The sequence below is a fragment of the Acyrthosiphon pisum genome, chromosome A2 (genome assembly GCF_005508785.2).
Source record: "Acyrthosiphon pisum isolate AL4f chromosome A2, pea_aphid_22Mar2018_4r6ur, whole genome shotgun sequence".
NCBI classification, from domain to species: domain Eukaryota; kingdom Metazoa; phylum Arthropoda; class Insecta; order Hemiptera; family Aphididae; genus Acyrthosiphon; species Acyrthosiphon pisum.
The window spans coordinates 24,382,520-24,401,489 of NC_042495.1; the positions used below are offsets into that span (position 1 = coordinate 24,382,520).

The 18,970-nt window shown below is 29.3% G+C and overlaps 1 protein-coding gene across 1 annotated transcript; it reads right to left on the bottom strand.

The window, feature by feature from the left end:
• Positions 1-10,118: 10,118 nt before the first annotated feature.
• LOC100568985 lies at positions 10,119-13,968 on the bottom strand. Its single transcript, XM_029490585.1, has 4 exons — positions 13,308-13,968; positions 11,928-12,083; positions 10,689-10,856; positions 10,119-10,428 (listed from the first exon to the last, which is right to left on the bottom strand). The coding sequence occupies exons 1-4, from the start codon at positions 13,389-13,391 to the stop codon at positions 10,252-10,254; spliced, it is 585 nt and encodes a 194-aa protein (XP_029346445.1). The 5' UTR covers positions 13,392-13,968; the 3' UTR covers positions 10,119-10,251.
• Between the last annotated feature and the right edge of the window lie 5,002 nt (positions 13,969-18,970).

Consider the following 18,970-nt stretch of genomic DNA (forward strand, 5'->3'; position numbering starts at 1 on the left):
CAGATCAATTCATAGAATTTTATAGTGAAACAATGTTCAACATTACAGTTGAAATCTAACGCGATTTATCCTATTATATATTTTAATTGTAAAATATATTTGTGTGTTAATATATATGCATATTAATAAACTTTAACTATTACTAATCATCACTAGGTTTTGTATAGAAAATGTTAAATACATTCATGTTTTAACTAAGAAGCAACATAAAATAGTTGGCTGCATACATGGATATGGAACCTAACATTATATTTTAAAAAATAATATAGGTAGTTTGAAAAATATAAATTATAGTAGACATAGGTTTAAAATGATTTTTTTATTTTAAAATAATAAAAACTTATCACATTAATCCTCCAAAACATTCATATACATCCATGTGGTGGTTAAGCATCTCATCATTGCAGTTTTCATCATTGAACTCAACCATATGACGGAACATCTCCTCATCATTGCCATCGTTACCCCATTCCGATGCATCCAGCTGTACGTTTGCAGAACCCGCCGACGTGATTAGAATATCCCCATTAATTAACATGTTATGTTCAGAATGCGATCTAGCTCGTGCTAGGCCAAGCATACTCGGGGGAACTGTGGATTGTGAATTGGAGATGGGGAACAGATCGTTTCTCACCTTCAATACGTAAGGTCCCGGCGTTGCTGGTGGGAACATGTCAGGCGAAGCTTCTTCCAACAAGACAGGCTGAACCGGCGTCAAAGAACGTTCACAATCCACCATCTGTGATAGACGAGGTGGAGAGGGTGATGTAGGAGGGGAAAACACCCTATGCCAGTCCCGGTTTTCCACCTGCGTATTTTGGTCAGTCGAGTACCCGCTATCTTCGGATCGAGTCTAAATAATAATAATAATCAATTTATAATATATTTTATTATTAAAATAATAATAAACTTACCATCTCACCATACATGAAAATCTCATTCACGTTGTTGTTGCGCTGTAGGAAATCCGGAGACTGTTGATCCGAGTTTTGACTATTATCCATGGGTATTTCGGCAAGACGTCGGTGATACTCATCTTCTCCATACCTTGGAGTGCTAGGAGATGAATTATTTGACATCTAAAAATCGGATTATATGTAATTAATAAATAATTTATGTAAAATATAAAAACAAAATACTTACATTTTATAGCGGTCGGAAATGATGTATAAATATTACGTTTGTAATAGCAGGTTAAAATATCTTAATTAACAGAGATAGATTGAAAATGATATATAAACATTACGATTGTAATAACAGATGAAAATATCTTAAGTAATAGGTCGAAGACGGACTGAGCTAACGAACAATAATCATAGTTAGTGATCATGTATGAGCGTGCATGTGTGCGTATACATCAGACAAAAGACTGGAGACATACAGCGACCATAGCTATACGGTGAATTAAGATAGCGAGTCTACATTAATCAAAAACAACTAGTGGTGGGGGATGTATTCACTGATAAATTCATGACTATATGAAATATCTACCATTTAGTTTGTTGAAACCTAAAAATATACTCATCAATGTGAATATACGTTAAAATGTAATAATTTTGATAAAAACATAGCTGTCTGTGTGTAAATACAGAAATCATGATTTCAATAAAGCATAAACATCACAATATTTTATTAAAAAATTGAGAAAAATATCATAATTTCATTAAAATCATGTAATATTATAAAAATATCATACCCGTGCCTAATTACCATCAAAGTCATATATATATATATACAGTTTAGTTATTAAATGTATCTAAATGCATGACCACCACTATAACGAGTCATTATTACAAGCAGGGCTTAAATCAAAAATAATAATACCGTTTACCGTTATATGGATATTAAACGTTATGATCGAATGATTGTTTAACGTTATATGTATATTAAACGTTATGATGGAATGACTGTTTAACGTTATATAGAATTTAAACGTTATTCAACTTAAGCGTTTAAACGTTTTAAAAATTTAAACGTTATGAAGCGTTTAGCATTATCTGATGGATATAGCTTGTTTCCCACACAAAACAGAGTGATTGAAAAATATAATATTACAAAAATAACCATAATATATAACTTACTGATAGTCATAATTTTATAAATATTTTATTGTTCACGCAATTATATCATGCTTCAATCGTTTATCGTTTCTGTTTCGTTATCCGTTATCCGTTTTCAATCGTTTATCGTTTAGCGATATGTTACCCGTTAACCGTTTCAATCGTTTATCGTTCACTGATACGTTATCCGCTATCGATTTCAATTGTTTTTTGATGTGTTTAACGTTATATTCATAACGTTATAAAAACGTTTTGAAGCCCTGATTACAAGTCTCAAAGACCGATACATATCGCTGTACTATAATAATATAATAGCTGATATTACATTAAGTTTTTTTTTTTTTTATTGCTTCATTTGCAGTAGATAAATCCATATACATAAAGACCTTTCACATATTCATTACACAATTCTTATACAGCTTAAAAGTGTAGAATGTCATATTATTGAAAGCATTACATAAAAAAAGTCGCATTTATTTCAAAGGTGAAACAAAATCGTATTTAATTTCCATGGTTTCAATAACAAAAAACATATAATTATATAGTTATCTTCATCACATATTAGCAAAAACAAAAATGTATTCAATTATCATAATCTCACTGTAAAAATATACATACCTAACTAATATTTTACCTTTAAAAACTGGTACATTCATAGATACTTTTACTAAAAGTTATTATTTTTGTTTAAATTTCATAAAAACTGCATTCATAGAGCCAAACTCATCAGCTAGATATATAATATAATATAATACCTATACTATCATTACAATTTTCACTGATTTTCATCACTATACCTGTCTCGAAACACACAAACCTATAACACGTCGGTTAAGAATAGAGCATTGATTTTCAGATTAAATATAAGACCACTATATTTTTTATGATTTTACATCATTGTAACATAGAAATCGTATATTTGTCTTCAATTAGGTATCGTTAAATACATGAGGGTGTCTATACTGATATCATACCTACCCGATCGCTTATATAATAAAGCATATTATGATAGTTACTAGCTACAGATTATATCTTATATGTATCACTTGACGCTCATTTTACACAAAATACTAGGAATTTATTTTAAGTTTTTAGACTGGATATGTAATTATTTTATACATTATTCTATTTACTTTAAAAATAATGTAAATTGCATGTATATTACCATCAAAAGTTAGGATATATCATACCATTTCCAGTAGATATTAAATATATAGTCATAGTTTGATTTTATATAGGTAGGTATAATATATATTCATACTATTATATTTCTATATTTGTTATAAATATCAACATACTGATCATAAATATAAACATATTTATACTCCAACACAAATAGGCACTATATTTATATATATTTTATATTGATAAAACTATCTTAATAAGACCAATACGTAAATAATAAAAATCTCACAGCAATGTGTAATTTCATCAGTCTGCATTGCTGACATAAATATAGATTTTAATGTATTCGACTTAACTATAAATAATTGTTAGGTACACATTTTTGTATAATAATATCATATTTTTAATGAAAATATATACAAACTTCATTTTTGTCTTAAAAATCAACTGATTTTTCAAATAAAAATCATATTAAATGCTTCCATATGAAAAATATTATATTTTTAACAAAATCAGTCTAATGTACGCACAAACATTTTTTCTTTTTCGTCGTTCAGGTTCTTCGATAGACTATACTCAATATTACCATATATGATGATTTCATACGTTATTTGTTTAACTCGAGATACATTTAATTACTATATTTCCCCCTTCACCCCTACACTAGGTTAGTTTCCTGTAGGTTACACTGAGAAAGAAAACATTTTATAAAATTTAATAAAAGAAAATGAAAGGTTCATGATCCATCATGACTACATCTTCATTCCGTGAAGATGAAGTAACCTTTTATTTTTCAAACTACCTATATTATTTTTTAAAATATAATGTTAGGTTCCATATCCATGTATGCAGCCAACTATTTTATGTTGCTTCTTAGTTAAAACATGAATGTATTTAACATTTTCTATACAAAACCTAGTGATGATTAGTAATAGTTAAAGTTTATTAATATGCATATATATTAACACACAAATATATTTTACAATTAAAATATATAATAGGATAAATCGCGTTAGATTTCAACTGTAATGTTGAACATTGTTTCACTATAAAATTCTATGAATTGATCTGCACGTGATGATATCAAAGCAGTGGTATAGTGTTTAGGATAGCTCGTAGCGTAAACAATATGAGATGTCTACCGTACTGCATTTTATCAAACGTACCGATTACAATAGATTTTAACCTGATATATTATTTTTCGTTGTATAACTCTCGATCTCAGTGCAGTTCTAGGAAATGACCTGCGCGTGTTGACAACAACAACGCTGCGGTATAGATGATGTTCCTCGAACTGTATTTATCAAACGTACCGATTACATTAGATTTTAACCCAACATATTTTTGTATACACTTTAATATTAAAACTCTGTAAAATTCATTACATTTACTGAAACTTCTATATATATATATATATATTGCTTAATATTATATGGTCAAATTATAATCCATTTAATGGATAAGTAAGAACCTTAATATTAATAAATGAAAATACTTTTTTTATATATCATGTTTATTTTTATTTCACATAAATTATTTAATTCCATACAAATATTAAAATAGTCGCCGCTTAACATCACGTGCCGGTGTTGGGTGCTCGGTGAATGTTGAAATAAATCGTTTGTGCGATGGCGCTGGATGTTCGGTGTAAGTTGGTGATGATATCGTCCTGAATTGATAGAAATAATCAGGACCGTCGTTTACATCGCACGGCTGTGGTCTAAGAACCGCATCGGGTGAAAGTGGGCCGTCAATATGATCTAGCGACTATAAAAATAAAATATAAAATTAATATTGTATTTATTTATATGAAAAAATGTTTATATCAATTACCTTTGATTGGTTAAATAAATCGTATGCAGGTGAGCCATCATACATTTCGGATATTTTGATCGGTGAATAGCTTGATGACATCGACGAATCCATTTCTCCATTCTGTAACTAAAATAAAAAATGGTATTAAATATTTTTTCTACATTTAATAATATAATTATGAATTACCTCATGCGAGTTGTGTGCCATCTGTTGTAACACCGTTTTAGCTAGTTGTATGGTTGCGCAAATTTGTATTTGGTTTGTGAGGTTAGAACAAGATTCCACAGCTCGATCGTCTTGCACGTTTTTAATGAATGTAGTCATCTCATCCAAATTTTTTGACTCTATCTGCAAGCATTTCTCGTGTAGGTATGTCGCAAGCTCCTCAAACTGTTTTCGAATTAATGGTACGGTGTATACTTCTTTTCGTATTATAGTTTCTATAATGCTCCGCTCCAGATATTGAAGTCGAATAAGATCTGTTCGGTTTAACAACACTCTGCATCCGTTTTGAGTTTTTGATTCAATCACAAATACATTTCCCCCGGTATATACCATGATCGATAGTTTCATCATATCATCCTCAAAAAAATGTACGCGCTTATATTTCTGTGGCGTATCCAGTATAAAGGACAGGATATGTCCCATATATGAAAATATTTTTTTTAAAAATTCCGGAGTAATAAGAACGTAGCATGATGAAGTTAATATATTAACAACCACCTGTTCATCTGGGAGAATACCGGCTTGTATAAACTTGCGGCTCGCAAAGTCTAGTGTGTAGCTTGAAGTTTCGATAAGGTCGGCCGGTGGCGATGGTGGCACATAAGTAAAAGCCTTCTTCATGTATAACGCTGCATTGTCTTCAATTGAACCAGCCATGTTGTTAAAATCGTCTCGTTTTAAAATGATAAACACTTGAAAAAGTAAAAGACTTGTAGAAACATTGAACTAAGACTTGAATAAACGCGGAGGAGAATCGTAAGTGTGTAAGACTGAGTACAGACTGATCGAATGTTGAATCTTACAGAGTAAAATGTCTGACGATTTGACATAGTATTAGGTGGGAGAAATAATATTAGCCAGGGTTAAATTCAATATGACAAAGGATGAGAACAACATATGAATCATAATTTAAGGTGGATATGATTGTTAAATAACAATAGATTGAGTTACATGTTCCGCTTTGGAACGTGATGCCTACAAACGTTTAAGGATTAAATTCGTTCATATAAGGTTTTTCTTTACAAATATTATAACAATATTTAAGGTGACATGCATAGACCTGAGGAATGTATTACATAATATAGTCGATTAGGACGTTGTCTGTTACATAATGTATCCGGCGGCTCGAATATAATATGATGTGTGTACAATAATATGTCTTGGCGGGCAACGGAGTAAGTGTCCAGAAATCTTATGATTTTTGATGATGGTAACATTTAAAGCCGTGGGTTAGCAAAATATTAATTTACTATGATAATTGTGTACATCAATATAGATTTCAGACTGTTTCATTTAATGGAGAAGTAAGAACCTTATAAATATATTTTATTGTAAACCTTAATATTTTATTGTAAATCTTCATATTTATTGTAAACCTTAATATTAATAAATGAAAAAACTTTTTTTTATATATCACGTCTTTTTTTTTTTATTTTTTACATAAATTATTTATTTTACATAAATTATTAGAATAGTCTACGTTTTACTTTACGTAGCGGCGTGGGGTGAAGAGCATAAGTTGCTCGATCAGATGGTGCGAGGGTAGTGAATTGAGACTGTGTATGGACTAGATTGAAAAAATCAGGCCCATCATTTTCATCGAGCGACTGTTGTTGGCTATCGGGTGGCATTGGGCCATCAAAATGATCTATCGGCTATAATAAATAATATAAAATGAATATTGTTTTTAATTTCAAAAAAATATTTAATAAATTACCTTATATAGAAAATTATCTTCCGCATGATTAAATGTATGTTGAGTAGGTAATGGCGAATAACTCGGAGACATTGGCGACTCCATAGCGTGTTCTCCGTCAAATAACTAAAATAAAAATTATGATTAATATATTTAAAATATAATAATATATTTTATAATTACCATTGGAGCGTTTTGAGCCTTTCGTTCCATCAAACGACCAGCTACATGCGCAGCAGCGAATAACTTAATTTGACTTGTTAAGATTGGCTCCGATTGTACGATCTGGTAGTCAGTATCCTTATTTATGAACATTATCACCTCTTCTTCATTTACTGGAGGTGATTGCATCTTGCCGAATTTTTCTTCCAAGTACATTATATACGCTCTAACTTGTTTGGCAAACAATGAGTGGGTATATGATCCAGTCCGGTGATAAATTTCAAAAATAGTGCCTTCCAAATATTGAAGACGAATAAGGTCTAAGCGATTTAAAAGTACTCTGCATCCTTCTTGATTTTTCGATTCAATTACTAAAACATTTTCTCCTCCGTAAACCATACTAGATATTTTTTCTGTTTCCGTTTCGTAAAATATTGTTCGTTTATAATTTTCAGGCACGGTTAATATAAACGATAGGATATTACCCATCAGCGCAAATAAACGTTTTAAAGTATAATACGTTATATGTACGTACCGGGCTGGTGTTAATATACGTATAATGATTTCACAACAGTCTTCTGTTGTAGGATCAAGACCGATGTGTATAAATTTTCTAGCAGTGAAATCTATTGTGACGCTAGTAGATTCAAATAGATCTGTAGGTGTAGCCGGAGGTACATATACGAAGGATTTTTTCTTGTGTAAGGCAATATTATCTGTGATCGAACCGGCCATGTCATGTATAATATTTAAAACTTAAAAAAATAAACACTTGAAATGTCTTAAGACTTGAAAAATAAAAACACTCACAAGAAATAAAAATGTACGTGTAGTATAGCATAAGACTCTGAACACATTGAATAAATGTCCGCTCTTGCAGGGTCAAGCGTCTGATGATTTGAGTCATTATTCGGTGGGGGGAAACATTATTAGGTGGGAGTAAATTCCTCAACGACAACAGAATAACAACACCTGCCGTAAAAGGTGTAGGTGGTCAAGGCTTAAAATATACAAAGGGGTATACGTGTATAGTGTTGTTGAAGAATGTTAACAATAGTTAGGGTATGTCGGGACACACACGTCGTTGCCTGTATAAAATATACAAAGGGGTGTAGATGTATAGTCTCCTTGTTGAAGAATGTTAACAATAGTTAGGGTATGTCGGAACACACACGTCGTTGCCTGTATAAAATATACAAAGGGGTGTACATGTATAGTCTCCTTGTTGAAGAATGTTAACAATAGTTAGGGTATGTCGGAACACATACGTCGTTGCCTGTATATTCCTGAAGATTGTAATTGTATAAGTATATTATTCTTAAATGTGTGTTACAAACATATAGCATAAGATCTTGATACATAAATGTACCACGTTAGTGATAACAGATATATGATAACATGTCTTGGTCATGAAGTAGGTATGTAGACTTTGTGTATTTCATATTAACTAATATTCATACAGCTATATACGATAAGAATCCAGCTAAGAGTATATCAGGTCTGTGGCCTAGTGGGTTAAAGCGTCAATGCTATAGCTCGGGGGTCGAGGGTTCGAATCCCACCCAATCTTTTTTTCAATATTTATATAATGAAAAAAAGTTTACAATAATATGTACGATAATAATACACAATAATATGGTGTGTGTACAATAATATGATATCATTTGACCGTTAGATAAGAGACCGATAACTCTGATAATGCGCTATACATTACATCCGTCACGTGACGGATCAGGCGGCGGCGGCATGACGAGGACGAGCAAGGACGAGGTGGGGTAAAATATACGTCGCGTACGTGCGCGATCGGGCGGCGGTGATGACGAGTAAGGCTCAAGGGCTCAAGGGACGAGCAAAAGGCTCAAGGACGGTGGTGATGACGAGCACGAGCAAGGCTCAAGGGCTCAAGGGCTACCCCATCAGAACATACCTTTTTATTCTACTACCACACACTATCATTTGATATTCTTTCCCGGCGAACCCGTCCTCTTCTTTCGAATTGCTAATACCTATAAACATATATAACACAGGTTGGTCGGTGTGTAATGTGTACTGTGCATGCGAATTGTGAAGTATTCTGGTGACCGGGCCTATTATTGTCCGTATCTACCTGGACCGTACAACTACAATAATATAATATTATAATATAATTATTTAAAATCATAAAATATATTTTATTTTCTGTAACTATTGTCCACATCATAATATTATAATAAATCTATGATGTATCTTTATGAAGTAAATATTTGTTTTGTCCATGTGTGTCACTGAACTCCACATAAATGGATGGATCTATTTTTATGAAATATTATATTTTTTTTTATTTTGCTTTTTTAACCAACAAATAATATTTTATTGATATTTATGAAAAAAAAACTAAAACGAATGGAAACTGAAAATGTCCGTAAACAGCTCAACATGCGTTAAATAATTTGAAAAATGTTATGGTGTATATAAAATGCTACTATAAACATTCAGTAAAATTACATGTATGTATACTTACGGTCATATGTTTAAGAGTTACACCAACCACCAAAATCGATTTTTCGGAAAACAAAATGTACTTACAAATTCCTGTTTTTCTTTTGTTTTTCACGTCGCTTTTCAAAACTACTGAGGAATTTTTACTTTTGACATAAATATATATATAATATAATATTATAAAATATTCACACTGACAAACCATTTCCACGTTCCTAACGTTTTCCATGACCGTCGATAAGTTAAAAATAGAATGTAAGTTAAACAAATAAATATAAAACTATTGTATTATTTACAGGAACGCACCCGATGGAATGTTAAAAATCATAGGCACAATTTTTTTTTATAAGCATTTAAAGTTTAAAACTAGGTCAATAGATTACATTTAAATTACTTTAATCCCAATAATATCATCATATACATATACTTACTAATTAATAATATAAAATACATACTAAGTTATTCATTATATTTAAGATATTTGAGTATTTAAAACAAATAACGTTTTTCAAAATCATATTAAAAAACAACAAAATAACTAAATACATGTTAACAAAAGCTGATGATTATATTTATTAGTTTCCATAGGTGATCACAGATGTAAACAGAGCTTAACAATATTTGATAAAGTAAAGAAATTATAATATATAACAAGTCAATAACAAGTATTATTAGTTTGTCATAATTTTATTAAATTGGTGTTTCCCATGGTCGTATTAAATTTGTTTCCGCAACAATGCAACCAACTTCTTTATTTTCGACATTTTTAATGCGACCCACTAGTTTATATTTTCCATAAAAAATTAGTTTGGGCAAATTCATATCTTCGAATTTCGTCAAATCATACCCTGATGTAATATATGTGCCCTGTTAAAATATAGTGATGAATTATAAGTACATAATAATTAGACAATGAATGGCAAACACTATTATTTCGTATATTATTATTTATCCTCTATATTATAGAAGAATTATTTTATAGAATCTATAAAATAGCCCAACAATATCTTTATAATATGTTGATTAATTTTAATATTAATTTAACCATTTTTTAGTCATCAAATATCGTTTATCCAATATGGTTACTATAAAATTATATCATTATTTATAATGGTTTCATATATTACCAATGGTATTGGACATCTATCAGTTGAAACGTTAAAAGCATTGAGTAATGTAAACCATGCATTTCCATAAAGATTTCTTAAACTACTGCATGCCTTTTTTCTTATGAGAATATAATGATTTGGTATCCAACCTCCAGTTGAACCCCAAGTCGACACGTTCAGATCAAGCTATGAAATAATAATAATAATAATATATAAACTGTTGCACTTGTGTTGAATTAAAAATGAACATTTTTAATTCAATTGGAGATTAAAAAGTTTTTAACTCATTGAACAGAAATAAAATATTACATTCAGCAGAAGTTGGAAACTTCAGTCACTTATTTTGTGGTAAAACAAATGATTTGCGCGTCAAACAAGCCAAAGTTTTGTCATGACGTATCAGTGTTTTTGCCCGTATTCATTCTCAATAATATTACTTATTACTGCTGCCCTTGTTGTAATGTCAATATAAATGTCAATATATCTCATAGCATTGCTTTAACAAACTTCAGATCAATTGGTTTGACACCAGAAAATTGTTTTCTTATAGTAGTGACTAGTACAGTGGCGTATAAACTATAGTTTATAGTCTGTGGTGGTGGGGGGATTTAAACATTAAGCCCTTCCCCTGCCAACAATCAAAAAAAAATTTCGAATTATATTATATAAACCTCTCAGTCCAACCATTCTTATCTGTAATTTATAATATGTAAAGAAGTGACGCAGCCTGCATTAGTAGCAAGTGCAATGTACAACCACTATAGCGGCCTGACTATCTTATCTCTAACCACCACTACTGGACGCAAGCAACGCGGCCGGGTTGACTCAAGTACAGTAGAACTAGATCTCGTGATTCAAATATTCATAACGTTATTTACATGTTAATTTTTTTTGTTTGTCGTCTAACATTCAACAAATTATTGTACAGCCAGTTCTCATATAAGCACGAATATTGTTTATTGCGTTGTGGATTGGTCGTTTGGTTACCTAGGTAAGATTAATTTGTATGGTAAATTGTCATTTAGCGAAACCATTTTGATGCCATGCTAATGCTGTTATTTCCCAGTTTTAGGGTGAGACCCTATTACAAATGCTCTTAGTGCTCCTCAGTCGAACCTTCTACTTATTTACATACACAGATTCTATTTAAGAACATTCTCTGAATGAAGAATATTTGTTGTTGTCTTTGTGTATGCATTATAATATGTAAGTTTCACTGTATTTTACTAAATATTAAATTAAACATTATATACTTACTGTAAGATCATCGTCGTAAGGTTTCAACAACGTTATATTCCCTTTTATTTCAGTTATATTCAATGTCTTTTTACTGGAAAAGATATTTAATCTAATTGTATGATTTGTTCTTGATCCACACGGATATACTTTATCAATAACCAAACGATATTCTCCCTGTAATAAAAAAAAAAAAATTATAATATACCTATGTAGAAATATTGTATTTACTATGCATATCAATGTTAATCGAAGAAATGACGTATTATATTTAATAAATAAGGCAAATTATTAATTTACAAAACGCAAGTTTGGCATAAAAATGTTTTTGGATTGAGACGATGAGAAGAATAAAATAAGTCCGAACGTTTTGATCAACATTTTGCCTAGGATTTCAACAATTATAGAATGTTTCATACGCATTCAACAGTGACACTAAATAACAACCATGAGTTATAAAATATATTGATATTTATATGCTTGAGGTGTAACCTCTAAATATTTGCGGATTCATATTTTTACAATTAAATTATAACAGGAAAACTGTTATTAAGCTGATAGTTAATCCGGAAATTGTAAATTTCCAATTTTAAATTGAATGGTAAAAAATTAGTTAATTATAAATAGTATTATGTAATATAGAGCTATAATATATTATAACTAAACTGGCAGTATTGACAAATGCGTTGCAACATCTCATACAAAATTTGTCCCACAATATTAAAAATTTGAAAAACTGAGCGTTCGTTACGCGAACGTATTATTTTAACAACCACAGATCACCGAGCTGACTTTTTTTTTGTGTGTACACGGTAAAAGTACCAGTCGAAATAAGACTACAGTACATCAGTATCTTATTTATGGTAAAGTGAATATAGTTGGTCCATTAAACAGATTAAAATTCCCAGTAGTATGCATTACACCTACGGTTTTTATTTATTTTTGTAATTCTTTAATATATTAATTATAAGTAAATATAATATAAATATAATATGAAACGTTGACACTGACAAACCATCTATACTCAGAAATGTTTTTCGCATACAATGGTATTATATAATTTATATATTAATTTTGGAAACTATAACATCCCGCTAAGCTAATAAAATATACATTTTATGAAAATGAGTATTTAAAAACGATAACGTTTAAAAAACAACTAAATAACGAAATTGATGTTGAGGAAAACTAATCATTATATTTATTAGTTTCTATAGGTAATAACAGCTATGACCAGAACTTAACAATATTTGTATACAGAAAAGGAAATATAATAAAGTACATCTATCCCTTTATTTTTTACAACAAGTGAATAACAAGTATTATCAGTTTGTATTAATTTAATTAAATTGGTTTTTCTCATGGTCATATTAAATTAGTTTCAAACATCACGCAACTAACTTCTTTATTTTCCACATTTTTAAAGCGAGTCACCACTCTATATTTTCCATAAAACATTACTTTGGGTAAGTCATTATCCTCCATTTTCGTAAAATCATACCCTGATGTAATATAATATGTGCCCTGTAAAAATGTAATGATAAATAATTATAAACACATAATAATTAGACAACTAATGGCATACTTCTTATGATTATAATATTATTGAATTATGTAATTTATTATTCATTTTCATAACGGTTATATCAAGCTACACCTCCCTATTGATCTGTAAGATATTATTTAGTAAAATATCAGACATGCTGTGATAGAATATTTGAGTTTTATAATACAGTCCACTTTTAAATTTCAACTAGCCGAGGTTGTTGATTATTTTATCAATATTGATAACCTATGTATCTAGTTGAATAATTACATTGTTGATACATTACACGACACAATAATTATAGTAATAAAGTGAAAATTACATAGGTAACTAGATAATATGTTTTTATTCGAAACTTTTTTGTTTATCAAAATAATTTTTAGAATCATAACTTACAAGGCGTTTACCGTGACAAATTAAACAATGCCCATAGATTTTCAGTATGTTAAACTTTTTTAATTTGAACATAACATAATATGTTTAACACATCAAATACTGGTATCGACCAAATTTAAAATAGAGGACTACAATATTAAATCAAATCATAAAATATATTTTATTTTTTTATAACTAATATCCACAATATAATATTATGATACATCAATACAATATAGCTATTGTCTATAATTAATCTTTATATAATAAATATTTCTTCTGTCCGCGTGTGCCACTGAACTGTATAGTATGTACAAAACCCCGTGAAATAGGTAATTGAACAATTCTCTAAAGTTTTTTTTGATATTTTCGGTATTTTCCGGTTCGGATTCTGACGATGACGATATTTCAAGGTACCCAGATAATATGCTTTTATTCCAAACTTTTTTGTTTATCAAAATATTTTTTAGAATCATAACTAAATAAATGTAACTATCTGATCCTACAAGGCGTTAACCGTGACAAATTAAACAATGCCCATAGATTTGTAGTATGTTAAACTGTGTTAATTTAAACATAACATAATATGTTTAACACATCAAAGACTGGTATTGACCAAATTCAAAATAGAAGACTACAATATTAAATCGAATCATAAAATATATTTTCTTTTTTTATAACTAATTTATAACTACTTTATAGACAATCCTCTAAAGTTTTTTTGATATTATCGGTATTTTCCTGTTCGGAATCTGACGACGACGATATTTCAATGTTTGAAACAATATATTAATGTCCGTCAAGTTGGCATCACCATATTATACTATGACAACAGAACAAGTACCAACCATTTGCTAGAGATTTTGCTAGATTCCATAAACTTTGTAAGTTCACAAACAAAAATGCCGGTGCCATCTTTGTGGGTGCACCGGCATATTGTCCGATTCCGAAAAAGTTATGCCAAATTATTCAGCCAAATTTGCTAGATTTTGCTAGGTTATTTTTGAATTGTACTCGCACCTTTTTTTCGCTTGGGGGAGGTTTTAAATTTGGCGTCAGCACCGGCACATTGTTCGATATTATAACACAGTATACACAGTTATACTGATTATAATTACAATATGGTTATTTTGTGAAATTATATCATTATTTTTAATGTTTTCATATATTTACACTCGTATTGGACATCTATCAGTTAGAACGTTCAAAGCATTGAGAAACGTAAACCATAAATTTCCATAAACTCTTGCATGCCTTTTTTCTTATGAGAATATAATGATTTGGTACCCAACCTCCAGTTGAACCCCAAGTCGACACGTTCAGATCAAGCTATGAAATAATAATAATAAAATATATTACTTTTGCACGTGTGTTGAATTCATAATGAACATTTTAATTTCAATTGGAGATTAAAAAGTTTTAAACTCATTGACCAGAAATAAAATATTACATACACCAGAAATTTGAAACTTCACCTATTGAATAAGTGATAAAATTAATGGTTTGTGCCTCAAAGAAGCCATATTCGTTTTCAATAAAGTTACTTATTACTGCTGCCCTTATCGTTACCAGAAATCGTGTGTGTATTGTGTGTAACTCATTGACCAGAAATAAAATATTACATCCACCAGAAACTTGAAAGTTCAGTCACTTATTTTGTGATAAAACTAATGGTTTGCGCATCAAATAAGCAATAGTTTTGTCACGAATGATTGTTTTTGTATATTTTTGTTTTCAATAATTTTACTTTTTACTGCTGCCCTTGTTGCAATGTCAATATAAATGTCAATATATCTCATAGCATTGCTTTAACAAACTTCGGACCAATCGGTTTGTCACCGGTCAATTTTTTTTTTTTCGCAGTGAGTAGTACAGTGGCCTAATTTGTTCATGTTTGTGGGAAGAGGGGATCGAAACATGAAGCACCCCTCCAGCCAACGACCGAAAAAAATTTTGAAATATATTATATCAACTTCTCAGTCCAACCACTGTTATCTGTAATCTATATAACATAAATAGGTGACGAAGCCTGTATTAATAGCAAGTGCACTGTACAAGCACTATAGCCAGTGTTCGGATTATATAAGTACTTTTTTATCTAGATAAAGATAAAGATAATGTTACTCCAATGTATCTAGATAGATAAAAAAGATAACTTAACTCATATTTATCTAGATAAACATAAAGTTAAATACTTTTTTATATCTAGATAAAAAAACAGATAAAATTATTTTTTAAATTTTATTAAATTTAGGTATATTTTATTTGGGAATATAATAATAATGATATAAATAAAATTAATTACATTATTTATAAGCTATAAACATTTTTTAAGAATCTGTATAAATATTTAAAAAAATAAATTTGTATAATTTCGCGATTTTTATCAATAAATAATTTTTTTTGCTTGGGGGAGGTTCAAATTTGGCGTATGCGCCGGCACATTGTTCGATATTATAACACAGTATACACAGTTATACTGATTATAATTACAATATGGTTATTTTGTGAAATTATATCATTATTTTTAATGTTTTCATATATTACCAGTGGTATTGGACATCTATCAGTTGGAACGTTAAAAACATTGATAAACGTAAACCATGCACTTCCATAAAGATTTCTTAAACTACTGCATGCCTTTTTTCTTATGAGAATATGATGATTTGGTACCCAACCTCCAGTTGAACCCCAATACGAAAAGTTCACATCCATCTATGAAATAATAATAATGATAATAACATATTACTTTTGCACGTGTGTTGAATTAATAATGAACATTTTCAATTCAATTGCAGATTAAAAAGTTTTATACTCATTGACCAAAAATAAAATATTACATTCACCAGAAATTTGAAACTTAGAGTAGTAGTATAGAGCTAAAATATATACATTTTTATGATAAATTAAAATATTTAAAGTTATTTATTTTTTTAAAAGTGGGGTGATGGTGGTTCACTGTGTTGGGTAAGTTACTTGACTCGTGACTAAGAGATAAATGTAATTAAGTTACTTTACTCGTTACTCAAATAAAATTGTAATGACATTACTTTACTTTCCAAATAGAATAGCAACTCATTACTTTATCCTAACAAAAATAAAATTTTTTTTTAATTTTTTGGCAATAATCTTCTGCAGGCCAATTGAACAAGCAAATTCTTTATAAAACCTGTATAGTTATGGGGATCATATAAAATTTAGTCTTCCACACAAGCTTTATTCATAGGAAACCTATTTAACTGTCCTCGTGATTTACGGTGCAATTAGACATTTCAAATATCAAAACCATTGAAAACTGAACTGTACCAAGTTAAAATTAAATATATATAGATATTAGATTGGTAAACATAATAATACCCGCATTATATATATATTTTTTTTCAATTCGGAATAGATAGGTAGGTACCTAATAATTCGAACCTGTAATGCATATTCTATAGAAATTACTTTTCAAAAGTAATTTTCATTACATTTTCGTTACTTGGAAATAATTCTAATGTTATTACGTAACGCGTTACAAGCAAAGTAACGCCGTTACACTAACGCGTTACCTTCGTTACGTTACTACCCAACACTGGTGGTTATTGGCCTCCTGGCCGTAACATTCTGCTTCAAGACACCACGCTGGTGTGTTACAATAATATGACAATCCAAAATAAGTCTGTCTGTCTGATCCGAATGGTCTTAGTGGAGTACAAAGTCCAAACTTCATAAATTAAATTAAAAAATGCATTAATTTGTATAATATATTATTTTAATCGGTACATTAGTTGGTCTGGCTATTATAAATTTACAAATTTAAATTTAATTGTACAAAAAGAGTTAAAATTGATGGATTAAAATAATCATTATTCTACTTAAATTTAGAAATATATATTATAATAAAGAAATGACCTAATAGGCAGTCATATTTATTTTGGTATCGGGCTAAGAGTAAGAATTATGATTTAAAAAACAGAGCAGAACAAATTTTATACCTAGAAGCGGCCACCGCACAATTGGAAAAGCTGTAACATTCTGCTTCAAGACATCACCCTGGTGTGTTAAAACAATATGACAATCCAAAATAAGTATTTCCAAATGACCCGAATGATCTTGGTGGAGAACAAAATCTAAACTTCGTATTTATAATACTCTGTATCATATCTGAATTTTACGTATTTTTACTTTTGACCCCCCAAAAAACTAACTAGATTCACTTTCCTATCAGAAAAGATACTGTTGAAGAAGATCCAAGAAATTTTATTGTCCTAAAAGGTGATGACAGATACAAACATTTTAAAATTTAAAGAAAAAAAACACACATAATTGTAAATTTAATACATACATCGCTCCGTTTAGAATTCAAATTAGGAATTTTAAATAACAGCTTAAACAATATCAAATCAATCATATGATTTGCTCATGTAATAATGGACTTGACATACATATTGTGATGTAACATATTTATTCTTATGTCAATATATAAGAAGTTGAAAACAATTATCAAATATTATTAATTTATAAAATATTTCAATATTTCGTTTTAGACATGACGTATTGGAACACATTATTTTTAAATGCTTTAAACAATATAATTTTGCTTCAAATTATATGTTTTTTTTTTTATTTAACTTAATAGTACCTAAGGTTTATATTACTTATTTTATATTGGTTATTCATGTAACATAAGAAACATAAGCTTATGAATATTTAAAATTATAATATTAAAAAGTTTGCATTTTTACTTCTATGTTCATTTAATTTATAATAACAACATAATAATATGTATTATATATTATTATTAATTTAAATGTTGATCTATTTATAGCAGGCACATGCAATTTTCTATTTTTTTCATTTACTTTGATAAAAAAATGATTGCCAGGTCAAAAAACTTGAAAATTTAATACAAGCTAGGTTTCTCATTAGTTTTTGGAAGTGATAATTTAAAAAAAAAACAGTTTAGCGGAAATCCATTGTAATTTTTATGAATGACTAAAGTTAGAGTTTCGACAAAATTCGTAAAAATCAATAATATTTTTCTTTTAAATGTAACGTTTTGCTATTGTGCCTATATAATATGCATGTAAAAGAGTCTTTTTATTTTTTAGATTAAAAATTTGTTTTTTTTGTTACTGAAATATTAATAATAATGAATAGA

Coding starts and splice junctions, on each gene's coding strand:
- LOC100568985 (XM_029490585.1), bottom strand. CDS start 13,391: ATGGAGGATAATGACTTACCCAAAGTAATGTTTTATGGAAAATATAGA. Junction 12,084..13,307: donor AAAATGTGGAAAATAAAGAA/GTTAGTTGCGTG, acceptor TTTTTATTACAG/GGAGAATATCGTTTGGTTAT. Junction 10,429..10,688: donor ATAGATGTCCAATACCATTG/GTAATATATGAA, acceptor ATATTTTAACAG/GGCACATATATTACATCAGG.